Here is a 13,268-nt window from a genome sequence, read left to right on the forward strand (position 1 = left end):
AATGAAGCAACAATAGAGAAAGAGGAGGTAGGCTAATAACATTAGGGGAAATATTATGAAAGGTAGGCTATATATGCGTCAGCCTACTAATTATAAATAGTCCCTATTATATTTCAAAATTAAAATCAAATTCGCTAGCCTATACACTTGTAACTTCGTAGGCCACATGTGTTGCACCAGAATGGCATGTTCTCTTCTGCTTTATCATGGTTTGAACGATGTGCGTAATTCCAGTCCATATAATAGGCTACAGTATAATACAATAGAGTACAGTAATACAGTTCACACTCAAAAAGATTAACCTACTGGAGCTAGTATAATTGATTTAGCCAAGAGAGCATATAGCTAGCTATATCTATCAGCTTTTATGTTTTTCTGCCGTGCGTAATGTGCAGTAGCCTCTCATATATGTAGGCTATGTATTGGATAATGGCACAATCATTTGGGCTTATTAAATGTTAATGTAGGTTCTCATAGAATTTATTTAATATATGTCTCATCAGGCTCAGGTAGCATCAGTTTAGAATTGTCATGCTGATCATAGCTCTAATAAAATCCAGACAGGTTTATATGCAGCCCTCATCCTCCACCGGTTCTGCCAGTCACATTCTGTGAAAGGTCCCCAAAGCACACACATCCCTGGGTCGCTACTCTTTTCAGTTCGCTGCAGCTTGCGACTGGAACGAGCTGCAACAAACACTCAAACTGGACAGTTTTATCTCCATCTCTTCATTCAAAGACTCAATCATGGACACTCTTATTGACAGTTGTGGCTGCTTTGCGTGATGTATTGTTGTCTCTACCTTCTTGCCCTTTGTGCTGTTGTCTGTGCCCAATAATGTTTGTATCCTGTTTTGTGCTTCTACCATGCTGCTGACATGTTGTCATGTTGTGTTGCTACCATGCTGTGTTGTCATGTGTTGCTGCCTTGCTATGCTGTTGTCTTAGGTCTCTCTTTATGTGGTGTTGTGTTGTCTTTCTTGTTTGATGTGTGTTTTGTCCTATATTTTTATTTTATATTTGTATTTTCAATCCCAGCCCTGGTCCCGACAGGAGCCTTTTGGCTTTCTGTAGGCCGTAATTGTAAATAAGAATTTGTTCTTAACAGACTTGCCTAGATAAACAAAACAAAAATACAATGCTTCTGAATGACACTTCCGGTCATGGTGGGAAATACCGGTTTACCTGGGAGAATTTACTTATTCTCAGACAGGAACATTTGTAAAATACCTGGAAAATATTCAACCCTACCTGTAATCACAACACCATAACAAGGTGGTCAGAGATATTTTACCGTAGTATATTTATTTGCATTGAGACAAAAAGCTCAAATTGCAATTATGTTACGCTATGTATAAGTCGCCCCCCCCCATTAATAGCAATGCTGTTAATGACATAAGAAACTCAATGAACTGTGAAGCAATATGATGATGCAAGGACGCTCAAATTCGAACCCTAATTGTGAATCTTCACAGTTGACTTTAAATGATGCCCCTCCCCGTCTTTATCATCTACAGCTGTATCAAACCGGGTCTGAAACAACAATCTGAAACTTTGACTCCACAGTTTAAAACGTAGATATAGGCTAGAATAGAATAAACAAACGTATTTGCATGTGAAGTGTCTATCGTTCCGTATTTCCAGCAAGAATTCTAGCACATTTTGGATGAAAGTATGAAAGAAAACCAAAGTCACTCCGTCTGAATACCGACACCTCTATTGGAGCGCGCAGTGTCTTGAGCTTTTCTGTGTTCGCTGTGACGTTAGTTACCTCCTGGCAGCCAGCAAGTCACTACCGAAGCGGAGCCGCTTGAAAGATGCACAAGTAACCAAGTAGGGAAAGACAGACAGGGGAACACTCCCATTACCGGGCACGTTAGCTGTAAAAACGGAATATTTTCCGTTATCAGAGCGGAAGAGTAGAATAGATTCTTACCCCGGAGCTGGGGGTTACGTTCGCGATACTCTCCCGCAATGGAAAGACTTTTAACTTGTCTCATTGCTGCGGGAAGCTTATTCCTTACAGTTCGAGGAGAAGTATTCAAAGGTAAGGCTCGTCATTTATTGTGTAGTGTATACGTTTGTTGTGCAAAGACCTATTAATTTGAAGTAGCCTGATCTAGTAGGCTATAACGGGTGCGTCGCGCTCTGTAGAAGAACGCATTCCGAAGTTGTCTGGAGGGCAGTCCAGTGTCTGTATCAACCTAATACTACAAGTTTTCTGCCGAAGAGCCTGTGTATGTTACTTGGGCTACAATTTCATTGTTTGCCAGGGAAATTAGCTTATGGCGAGTTTGTATATGGTTGTTTTAATCCCCCCTTGTCCATCAGTAAATAGATCTGTTCAGGTAGTTCAAACAGACCGATGTGCCCCAGCTCATTTGAAACTTTTATAATGTAGTCAGCACTATGGTACGCTCTTTGACCAAATACAGTGTAGCAGAATGTCGAGATTCTCTTCCATTTTGGATTGTGGCTGTAGAATACTTTGGAAATTATTTCTATCATCCATAACTGTAGTTGTTGAAGAGTTTTAATGCGCTACTTTGTATATATATTTTTCTGATGCGGTCAATTTCATGTCGGTTTCAAGTTGGGTGACTGTCAGACTGACACCGACTTCTCTGAAAAGTTAGATCTTTGAAGACATTAGCAAAGCAAAACGTTACTTTTTATATATGCTAATCTATTTTAAGCAATCGAAGTCTAATAACCTAACTTCCGATTTCTGCTTCTTGTTATAGACTGTCATTTAGCGTAGAATACCTATATTATTGTAGTGTCACTGCATATTGGCAACATGCCACAGTGAAGGGCTTGGCAGTTGTGGAGAGCTATATCTTATGGATTGTTATACAGATGCTTTGGTATGATCTAGATTGATTGTGTTTGGCTGGATGAGAGCTGCATTTCACATCTCAACTGTGGCTCATCTGAACTTCATTGGAAGCATGTAACTATGTATTTTATTAAATATATTTTACATTTGTTTATTAAACAAATTGTTATTTACAATGACGGCCTACCCCGGGCCAAACTCGGGCGATGCTGGGCCAATTGTGCATTGCCCGATGGGACTCCAAATCGTGACCAGATGTGATACAGCCTGGATTCGAACCAGGGAGTGGAGTGACATCTACATAAAATGCTTTCGACCACTGCGCCACTCGGGACAGCATTAAAACATATTTTGTGATAATGTTGTGCTTTTAAAGTACATTTCTTGCCATTCTACACTTTTTACCATGGGTGAGAGAAAAATGTGGTGTTTTTATAGCTATTTTCCTACAATTCTAGATAGTTTATCATATGCTATCTAGGGGGGGGGGGGGGGGCTCCCAACGCCACCCCATAAAACAAACAAAGAATGATTTGGTTAGAAGCCCCCTGGAGGTTGTGGGCTCTGGGGCATGTGCCCTGCATGCCTGTTAGGTCATCCGGCCCTGATCCCACATGTTAAGCATTGTCTTTAGTTTTACATTTACATTTACATTTAAGTCATTTAGCAGACGCTCTTATCCAGAGCGAGAATGACGATGGTTGTTTAGTTCAATGTAATGAAAAGTCTTTTTGGTATTTGTCTGAAGAATGACATTTTAGCAAATGCATTGGTTGGTGCATTTTGCTTTCTTAGTCAAACATCTCTGAATGTGTTTAGCTTATTTTCCCCTAATGTATTATGCAAACTAACTGGCCTATTTACTCAAGTCTTTATGAAGTTTAATTTAAACAACTTTATATGGGGCTATACAAAGTTGTTGAAATTTTAAAGTAGACTAAATAAAATCTTGAATAGGAGCAATTGAAGTAAGTTCTCACTCACATTTCTATTCTAATTGAATGAGCCAGACACATCTATTGTCGTAATTGTTTCCATGCAAAAATGACAATTTCATGTAATAAAAATGCACTTTTAGACAGTATGCTATTTACATCAGTAACCAATGTGTGTTTTTCCCAGTTGTTCTGCATGTAAGTAGCCTTCCTACTAGATTCTTGAATAGATGTGGGACTGCGAAACTGTCCCTCTCTCTGCCTCTCAATGCCTTTACGTGTAATGCCTGATGGTGGCAGCATCGTACATACAGAACCCTCCACATAAGGGATCTCTTGAGGCTCAGGATTTGGTCCACAACCTCATCCAATAACTTTTTCCTCCGCCACCAATATTAAAAAAACACAAACAGGCAAATATTTGCTAAACAAATTATTTCTAATGAAATGTAAATAACTATTTTGTTTACTTGGCAATCAGGGAGTAACAAAGCAGTGATGGAATTACACATGCAAATTAAGAGCCTTTTTATTTAATGTAAAAATGATTGCTAACAAACTAATTAAAAAGTGGCTGCAGTTGTTGTTCTCCCAAAATATTCAGTAGTTACAATCACATTGCCTGCATGCGTTCCTGATCCTTGGTGGCAACCATGCAAGGAGATATTAATTTAAGGCTGTTGCATTGCAATTCCCTGCTTGCATCACTCAAGTTAGTCGTCTATGGGAAGTTAGACATAGGCTACCACACTTCACTTTTGTAGAAGCCCATAGACATGCGCTGAATGATACACGGTAGGTATGGGAGATCAGGCTACAGTACATGTCAATCAAGGCAAACATCATCGAGATGAGTACAACGTTGCTGTAAGTAGGGCTAAATTCTTATGAGATGAACATGATCGTTTGTAGCCTTTGCTCAGCTGAGCCTTGTGTCTGGACACCGCACAGGGCCTGGCTGGAGTGACCCTAATGCATTCTGGGTTGCGTTATTGTGTCTTGTGTGACCATGAAACCCAGGATATCCTCTGGCTGTCCCAGATGGTCTGATGATCTCCCTGCACTGTTTCTTCCGTCCATTCACTGCTATAAATATCTATATTTTGAATGTGCCGAGCTGCAGACCTTCAGTATACGCTGCATAATGCTCCTAGTTCTTCTTCCTTGGACCTGGCCACACAGCCTTTCTGTGGACCGTTGCTGTCTCTCACCTCTTTTCAACTATCCACTTTAAAATGATTTGTCTTTAAGACAGACTCCCAGCACACAAAGTATAACCAGTCAAATAGCTCTCTATAGAAACTGTAGTAGAGTTAGTGGTTGTTCACATACAGCCCAGACAGATGGAGCTCTGCTGAGCTATCTGCACCAGTGGAGAATGAAATTAAAATCTCCACAGCCATCCCAAGATGGAATAGTTGCCCTCATAATGATAATAACACACCGTAAGTAATTAACTGGTATTATTAATGTCCACTGTTGTGTTTCTGTCATACATACCCAGCTCTTTTGACACAAAGAAAGTCTTCCATGAAATTGCAAGGTGGTACCTTGCAATTTCACTGGCCGGCCCCTTGCCACCCCCCTACTCACTGCAGGAAACCGAACAAGTTCAGGCCGTGCTTTCTCGTTTAACTCGGTTCTTCCGTTTTGTGCCTAATGAACACTACCCTAGTAGAAGTGAGGTGTCTTCATGCTCAGGCCAGGGAGAGCAAGGGGCCGGCCAGTGTTTTGGTTTAAAGTAATTGTGTACAGACAGTATAATTACCCATTAGATGTGACTCTGAAAGAGATGCTGAGCAAACAGGACCCTCTTTAATTAAACTCGGCCCTTCTGGAGGGGGGGGGGGGGGGGTACAGCCGGACACACAGGGAAATGGGCAGGAAAACCCATGAATCAGCCAGCATGCCTATACAGTGAGGCCAGGTGGTCCAGTCAGCGATTTGCACTGCATACCCGTCAGGTTTAATGAACTGCTGAGATTAAAAGAAGCTCTCGCATGATTTACGTATTCATAATTCCTGATGGATAATGGGGTTTACTGAATTTCGCTAGAGGCCTTTGTAGGTGACTGAGTCAGTCTAGGCGCTCAGGAAAACGGCTAATTAATTCACCAAGGACCAACCCTGCCCCACTTCCAAGCCATCAGCACAGGGCCGCTACTGTTACTAGGATGTTGTTACTTGGGGGATAGGCTGTTTTTTTGTTCCTGCTTCCTTGCATGTTGTTTTTCTGGAAGGGGAACCAGGTTACAGGAAGGGGGGCAGGTGAGTAGCCCACATTGCTGCAGCTCCTCCCTCCTCCTCTCCCAGTCTCTCTGCCTTGGATATATGAGTATGACCGCAGGCAAATCTCTCCATTACTGTCATCCTGCATCTGTGGCACTGTGGATTCGTCATTACGGGTCATTAACAGTATGGGGCCACAGTGTTCTTCTCAGGCATGAGAGGAGTTAATTTTCCTCTGATTTAATAGGAATGACAATGACTTTTAGTCACAAAAGGAAGTTTGCGAAATGCACCCCCCTTACCCGCCCAGAGGTTTTCTAAAGGAAATGGGGCCCACCTCTGCTTTAGCATGGCCTAAACATCAGGTAATGATACAGTATAGGGTACCACCTCTGCTTTAGCATGGCCTAAACATCAGGTAATGATTCAGTATAGGGTACCACCTCTGCTTTAGCATGGCCTAAACATCAGGTAATGATTCAGTATAGGGTACCACCTCTGCTTTAGCATGGCCTAAACATCAGGTAATGATACAGTATAGGGTACCACCTCTGCTTTAGCATGGCCTAAACATCAGGTAATGATACAGTATAGGGTATCGGCATAGTTTGTCTACTGCTGCGAAATCCTTGGATCCCCCTGAACCCTCCCATGAAGCCATTTTATTTCTCAGGTGTGTTTGTTTCCAAACCATGATGCCCAGTGCTAATCCCTGTCACTTATTTCTGTCTCTGCTCAATGTGGAAGGTGTATATATTTGCATGGACCATGTAGTGCCAAATATATATGTTTTTAATGACTTTATAATTATTTCCCTCACTTCTCGCTCATGCCGCTGTTATTTATTGTAAAGCAAGCAGAAGGGCCGTTTTTGAATGGATCTTTATTAGTCACTTTAATTTGGGATGTTGAACGGGGCAACACTGCGTACGCGCTGGTCTTTAGCTCTGCGGCATGATTAACTGTTTGGCTGTTGATTTTAAATTTGCGGCTTTCTGGAGTCTGAAGTCCGCCCTATTAGTGACAGTTTGTTACATTCATCATCCCCTTTGTCCAGGGTTCTGTCCATGTCAGAAAGGCTTAATGAGGCATCTTGACAACAGTAAAGAATCAGCGATTTAGTGAGACTGATGGAAAATTACAAAATGGAACTAAATAGCCAAGCTGTGTGTGTGGCCTTCATGGTTTACCCTAGATATTCATCTTGCAGTATTTTCTTCTGAGCATTTTTCTGAAAATATCACAATAATTCTGCTCCATGTTGCCTTTATTTGAGAATCTTAGTGCCTTCTGCTACAGCGCAGCCTCCTTGAAGCGTTCCACCTCTTTGTCCTGGTGTCAAACATAAATCATATGACTTTAATATTTCACAGCATGGTCTCTCGGCCTTCTTAAGCCAATTTAGGTTTACCCAGTTTTGAGATGAGTGCCATGACCCTGACCAGGGCAAGACTGGCTCAAGGAGGAACATTTGAATGGTATTCATTGTCCCGTCAATGTGTGGTCTCATTGAAACTGTCATCTCTCTGGGACCCACTGGAAACACAGACAGGCACGGGAAGCAGCAACAGCTCTTGTTGAAGCTCTGTCCACGTGGTGTTAAAATCTGTTGGATCTTTACATGAGGTTTTAGGTCTTAGTGTGAAAAACTGTCATCAAGGCAAAGGGTGGCTTCTTTAAAGAATCTTAAATATTAAATATATTTTGATTTGTTTAACACTTTTTTTGTTTGTTTTTTGTTTCTAGATGATTCAATGTGTTATTTCCTAGTTTTGATATCTTCACTATTATTCTACGATGTTGAAAATAGTAACATTTTAAAGAAAAACCCTTGAATGAGTAGGTGTGTCCAAATGTTTGACTGTGTGTCTTAAAGAAGAAACAGCTCTTATGAGAAGCAGTCAAAGCTCTGCTACTACTTACGATTTGTTTTAAGGCTGATCTTAAAGACACGCTAAACCACTGTCGGGGCCTGCATGTCTTCAAGTGGTCAGAGAACTTCTACAAATAAGATTTAGCAGGAGTTTAAAAACTGTAGCACGATAGGAAAGAGGCGTTTTGACAAACGCCACAAGCGAAACATTGAGGTAAGAGTGTGCAAGTACATTCAGCAAGATCTTAGAGGGATTCATTGATAATGAGGGTCATCGGCCCACTGTACTAAATAATGTTGTTGCACACAAACCGTCCTAATCCCATGGCCAGCCGGGCCTGTCTCAACACATGATGGACTGATATTAACAGGCTCATATTAAATCCAGACCAGCACATTACAATAAGCCACTGGATAATGTTTAAGAATACACCCGGCAACCAGACAATCTCTCCACAGGTCAGGGGAATGAATGTGTCTCCTAAATTATAATCTCAGTGGTGGGCACCAAAAAAAACCTCTCCTCAGTCGTAGCCTCCTCACCGAAGGATTCTAATGAATTAACATTGTGTTTTAAGATGCAGATTTAACATTGACTGGAATACACTGAAATATGCACAATGCATACTCTCCTGACTCCTAGTTGAGTGGATTCCACACAGTGCAGGAAGCCGTAGGAATGCTTCTGGAAATTCTCACAACTTCTCAAATATGTGTTCAAAGGGGAGGCGTGTAAATATTTTGATGTATTGTAATTCCATCTTTATCAAAATGATCTTTTAATAGCTGTCCTCTGAGGTTGTTCACAAGTGCTGCCTTGCTTTACTATAATGTCTGTGTGAGTTTAACTGGGAGATGAAACAGAAAGCCATTAAAACATCACAGGCATTAATGGGGAGAAGTGCTGAGGGATTTGGATATGTGAACAGCATATGCTGCCCGACGGGGACATACACTCTCTTTACCCCCGGGGACAGGTACTTAACCTATATTGCAACTGTAAATATTCATAAGTGGGTAATACGTTAAATGTGGAGTTAGACTCAATACATACCTAATGCCAACTCTAAGGAAATGGAGTATTAAATGAAGTGGCTGTAAAGTGACATTGATCTTGTGACTGCGGATTTAGGCCCATCTCCCTGCATGTATTTATGTGTGAGTGTGTGGTCGAGACTTTGTGTTTGCTTCGGTGTTGTCATTTCAGGGTGTGTTTATGAGCGTGGCAAATATTTGGGTCAATGTCTGGGGGGGGGGGGTTCAAGAAACTTCAGAGTTCAACGAGCCCCAAGTGGGTTGTGCAATGTTAAGTAGGGTTAACAGAACGCTTAAAGTTAGAGCAGTGTGACCCTTATAAGGGCTAGACTAGTTCTGAAGTTGGGCAAAACCTAAACTGGCCAGGCTTTTCTTTTTAAAGAGATTACTTTCCCATTTGCAACAGAAAATACATGTAGACTATAACCTCATGTTGATGGATACTCTATGGATACTTAATCTGCCTGAAAAGTCTTCTTCCAGTGTTTTTTAGACTTATCTTACTAAATCAAGATCGTAGCAATGATATCGACGCTGCAGCTTCATAGTTTGTTTAGAACAGACTTCAGCACGGAAATGCTTTTCCAAATCTCCAGCAAACCATTCATCAACTTAATCTCCATATGGATTCCAGACGTACACCCTAGAGGAAACCATATCATGATGAATAGGGGAACTTAGAGTGGGATACATACAGTACTGTAGTGGCAGCACTGCTAGATTCTGGACAGCTTGGCTCCTGTGGGGAAGTGGAAGGGTTTTGTTTGTCTATTGTAACTTTCTGGATTTTCCCTCATACCCAACAAATTCGAGACAAACTAGTCATAATGGAGGAGAAGTCTTCCATCTGATTTCCCACAGTAGAAGTCCATGATAACCAACCCAGCTCCGCCACCCGTTCATTACCCCGCTGGTGGCTCCATGAGGTTCACTGAGAAAGCATGAAATTAGCCCCCCGAAAAAGGACAAACGAGGCAAATCTCAAATGGCCAAAATCCAATTGAATCCAATCTGGCAATAGTTACTGCTTGGTTTTCAGATCAGTCTAAAAACACACTGTGTGGCAAACAACTTGTTTTGTCTTCTTCATCCTCAAGTTTTGCTTTTCGAATGCCCTAACCTCCTACTAAACAGCAAAAGAAAGTGACTATTGCCATCCAATTGTTTTTTTGTGTGAGTTTTTCTAAGTATTGCACAAAAGGTCTATCAGAACGGATTGATGCTCTCTGGTGATTCACTAAGATGGATGACTGTTCATATGGTAGGTTGACCCTTCTTGCTGCCAAGCTGGGATATTGGAGCCTGACTGGCTTGCTGGCACGGTAGCACAGTCTTATAGACATACAGGGGGGCGGCTGGTTCTTAAAGAAACTGCTTCAAGCCAGGAAGAGAAAGAGCTTTGCATTACAGTGGGCTGGAAGATTGGCAGATGGGAAGGCAGGCAGGGCTCATACAGTCAGCGAGGGGAATAGGGTAGGAGGCAGGGAAGCAGAGAGACGATCACTCAGGCAGGCAGGGCTGGTGGCAGGAAGCGGAGCCACTGAGCCCCAGGCCTGTCCAGGGGCACTGCATTAACAGGCCTGTCCAGGTGTACTACAGTAACGAGGGCGCCTCCAGCTCAGCACTGCCAGACCTGCTACTACAGTCATCACATCAGTGCACCCCTCACTGCTCCTTCAGGACTAACCCCCCCACACCCAGCCCTGTCAAGCCTGCTACACATCACCTCATCTGGGGTGAGCTCTACTGCCAGGAGCCCCTTTCATGGATGTCTTGGAAGAGATATGGCACTATGCTTTCACAGTGTCGTGTCACCGTTCAGTGTATTTCTCATGGGGTGGGGGCGGGTTGTTGGCCTAGTAGTCTGTTGAATCCCACCTGGCGCGTCAATAGTAAAAGCTGTTCAGTGCCAGCCAGCACCGAGTGCTGCATTAACAGTTAAAGCTGTTCAGTGCCAGCCAGCACCGAGTGCTGTATCAACAGTTAAAGCTGTTCAGTGCCAACCAGCACCGAGTGCTGTATCAACAGTTAAAGCTGTTCAGTGCCAGCCAGCACCGAGTGCTGTATCAACAGTTAAAGCTGTTCAGTGCCAGCCAGCACCGAGTGCTGTATCAACAGTTAAAGCTGTTCAGTGCCAGCCAGCACCGAGTGCTGCATTAACAGCATTCTGTATCAGAGGCAATTAAGTTCCGTCTCCATTCCAGGGAGTGTTTCACTGACTTGGTGATATAGTGCAGAGACTGTGTAGAAACCCCCCCACCCCCTCTTGTTTTCTACACTGTGGTGCCCCCCCCCCTCCGTGAAGTGTTGACACCACAGCCTCCAAAGAGAACCCAGCAGGCAGTAAACTCTCTCCTCCTCACCTGATGCACATCTAAACCCAGACAGCTCCCAACCCAACCTTTCAAGACAGGGCATCACTGGGGTAGACTGAGGATTTGTTGTTGCTAGCTTCCGCTAACTCGACTTTAACTAAAACCACTGCAAACTAATAAGCCCTCTCCTCTTTCCCCCACCACCCCTCTATAACCATTTTACAGAGCTAGGTGTGCAGCAATCCAGAGGGGATTGGGCATAATCCTTTAGCATAGGAGAATATTGTGTTGAGATGGAGCAAGGCAAATAATGAAGGCAGGTGTTTACCTCTCCTCACCTGGGGGGGATAATGATAGCATGTGTTTACCTCCCCTCGCCTGGGGGGGTAATGATAGCATGTGTTTACCTCCCCTCGCCTGGGGGGGATAATGAAGATATGTGTTTACCTCTCCTCGCCTGGGGGGATAATGATAGCATGTGTTTACCACCCCTCGCCTGGGGGGGATAATGAAGACATGTGTTTACCTCTCCTCGCCTGGGGGGGATAATGATAGCATGTGTTTACCTCCCCTCGCCTGGAGGGATAATGAAGGCATGGGTTTACCTCCCCTCGTCTGGGGGGATAATGAAGGCATGTGTTTACCTCCCCTCGCCTGGGGGGATAATGAAGGCATGGGTTTACCTCCCCTCGCCTGGGGGGGATAATGAAGACATGTGTTTACCTCCCCTCGCCTGGGGGGGATAATGAAGACGTGTTCACCTCTCCTCACCTGGGGGGATAATGAAGGCATGGGTTTACCTCCCCTCACCTAGGGGGGATAATGAAGGCATGTGTTTAGCTATAATTCCCCTCACCTAGGGGGATAATGTAAATGTGTGTAGCTATAATTCCCCTCACCTAGGGCGGATAATGAAGGCATGTGTTTAGCTATAATTCCCCTCACCTAGGGGGGATAATGAAGGCATGTGTTTAGCTATAATTCCCCTCACCTAGGGGGGATAATGAAGGCATGTGTTTAGCTATAATTCCCCTCACCTGGGGGGATAATGTAAATATGTGTGTAGCTATAATTCCCCTCACCCGGGGGGATAATGTAAATATGTGTTTAGCTATAATTCCCCTCACCTGGGGAGATAATGAAGGCATGTGTTTACCTCCCCTCACCCAGGGAGATAATGAAGACATGTGTTTAGCTATAATTCCCCTCACCCAGGGAGATAATGAAGACATGTGTTTAGCTATAATTTCCCTCACCCAGGGAGATAATGAAGACGTGTTTACCTCCCCTCACCCAGGAAGATAATGAAGATATGTGTTTAGCTATAATTCCCCTCACCCAGGGAGATAATGAAGATATGTGTTTAGCTATAATTCCCCTCACCCAGGGAGATAATGAAGACATGTGTTTAGCTATAATTTCCCTCACCCAGGGAGATAATGAAGACATGTTTACCTCCCCTCACCCAGGAAGATAATGAAGATATGTGTTTAGCTATAATTCCCCTCACCCAGGGAGATAATGAAGATATGTGTTTAGCTATAATTCCCCTCACCCAGGGAGATAATGAAGACATGTGTTTAGCTATAATTCCCCTCACCCAGGAAGATAATGAAGATATGTGTTTAGCTATAATTCCCCTCACCCAGGGAGATAATGAAGATGTGTTTAGCTATAATTCCCCTCACCCAGGAAGATAATGAAGATATGTGTTTAGCTATAATTCCCCTCACCCAGGAAGATAATGAAGATATGTGTTTAGCTATAATTCCCCTCACCCAGGAAGATAATGAAGATATGTGTTTAGCTATAATTCCCCTCACCCAGGAAGATAATGAAGATATGTGTTTAGCTATAATTCCCCTCACCCAGGAAGATAATGAAGATATGTGTTTAGATATAATTCCCCTCACCCAGGGAGATGATGAAGACATGTGTTTAGCTATAATTCCCCTCACCCAGGTAGATAATGAAGATATGTGTTTAGCTATAATTCCCCTCACCCAGGGAGATAATGAAGACATGTGTTTACCTCCCCTCAC

At 43.1% G+C, this 13,268-nt stretch overlaps 1 protein-coding gene across 10 annotated transcripts in view; it reads left to right on the forward strand.

Moving 5' to 3' along the window:
* Positions 1–1,512: 1,512 nt before the first annotated feature.
* LOC115123979 (receptor-type tyrosine-protein phosphatase mu-like) overlaps positions 1,513–13,268 on the forward strand; it is a 399,895-nt gene continuing 388,139 nt past the window's right edge. For 5 of the 10 annotated variants that reach the window (XM_065006960.1, XM_065006962.1, XM_065006965.1 and 2 more), the window contains exon 1: positions 1,513–2,047. In XM_065006960.1, coding sequence (XP_064863032.1) covers positions 1,975–2,047 — 73 coding nt within the window. In that variant the 5' untranslated portion in view covers positions 1,513–1,974. The remainder of the gene's footprint in view (positions 2,048–13,268) is intronic. The other 5 variants (XM_065006970.1, XM_065006967.1, XM_065006968.1 and 2 more) reach the window with 1 other exon arrangement.

This window comes from Oncorhynchus nerka, linkage group LG22 (assembly GCF_034236695.1).
Source record: "Oncorhynchus nerka isolate Pitt River linkage group LG22, Oner_Uvic_2.0, whole genome shotgun sequence".
Lineage (NCBI taxonomy): Eukaryota > Metazoa > Chordata > Actinopteri > Salmoniformes > Salmonidae > Oncorhynchus > Oncorhynchus nerka.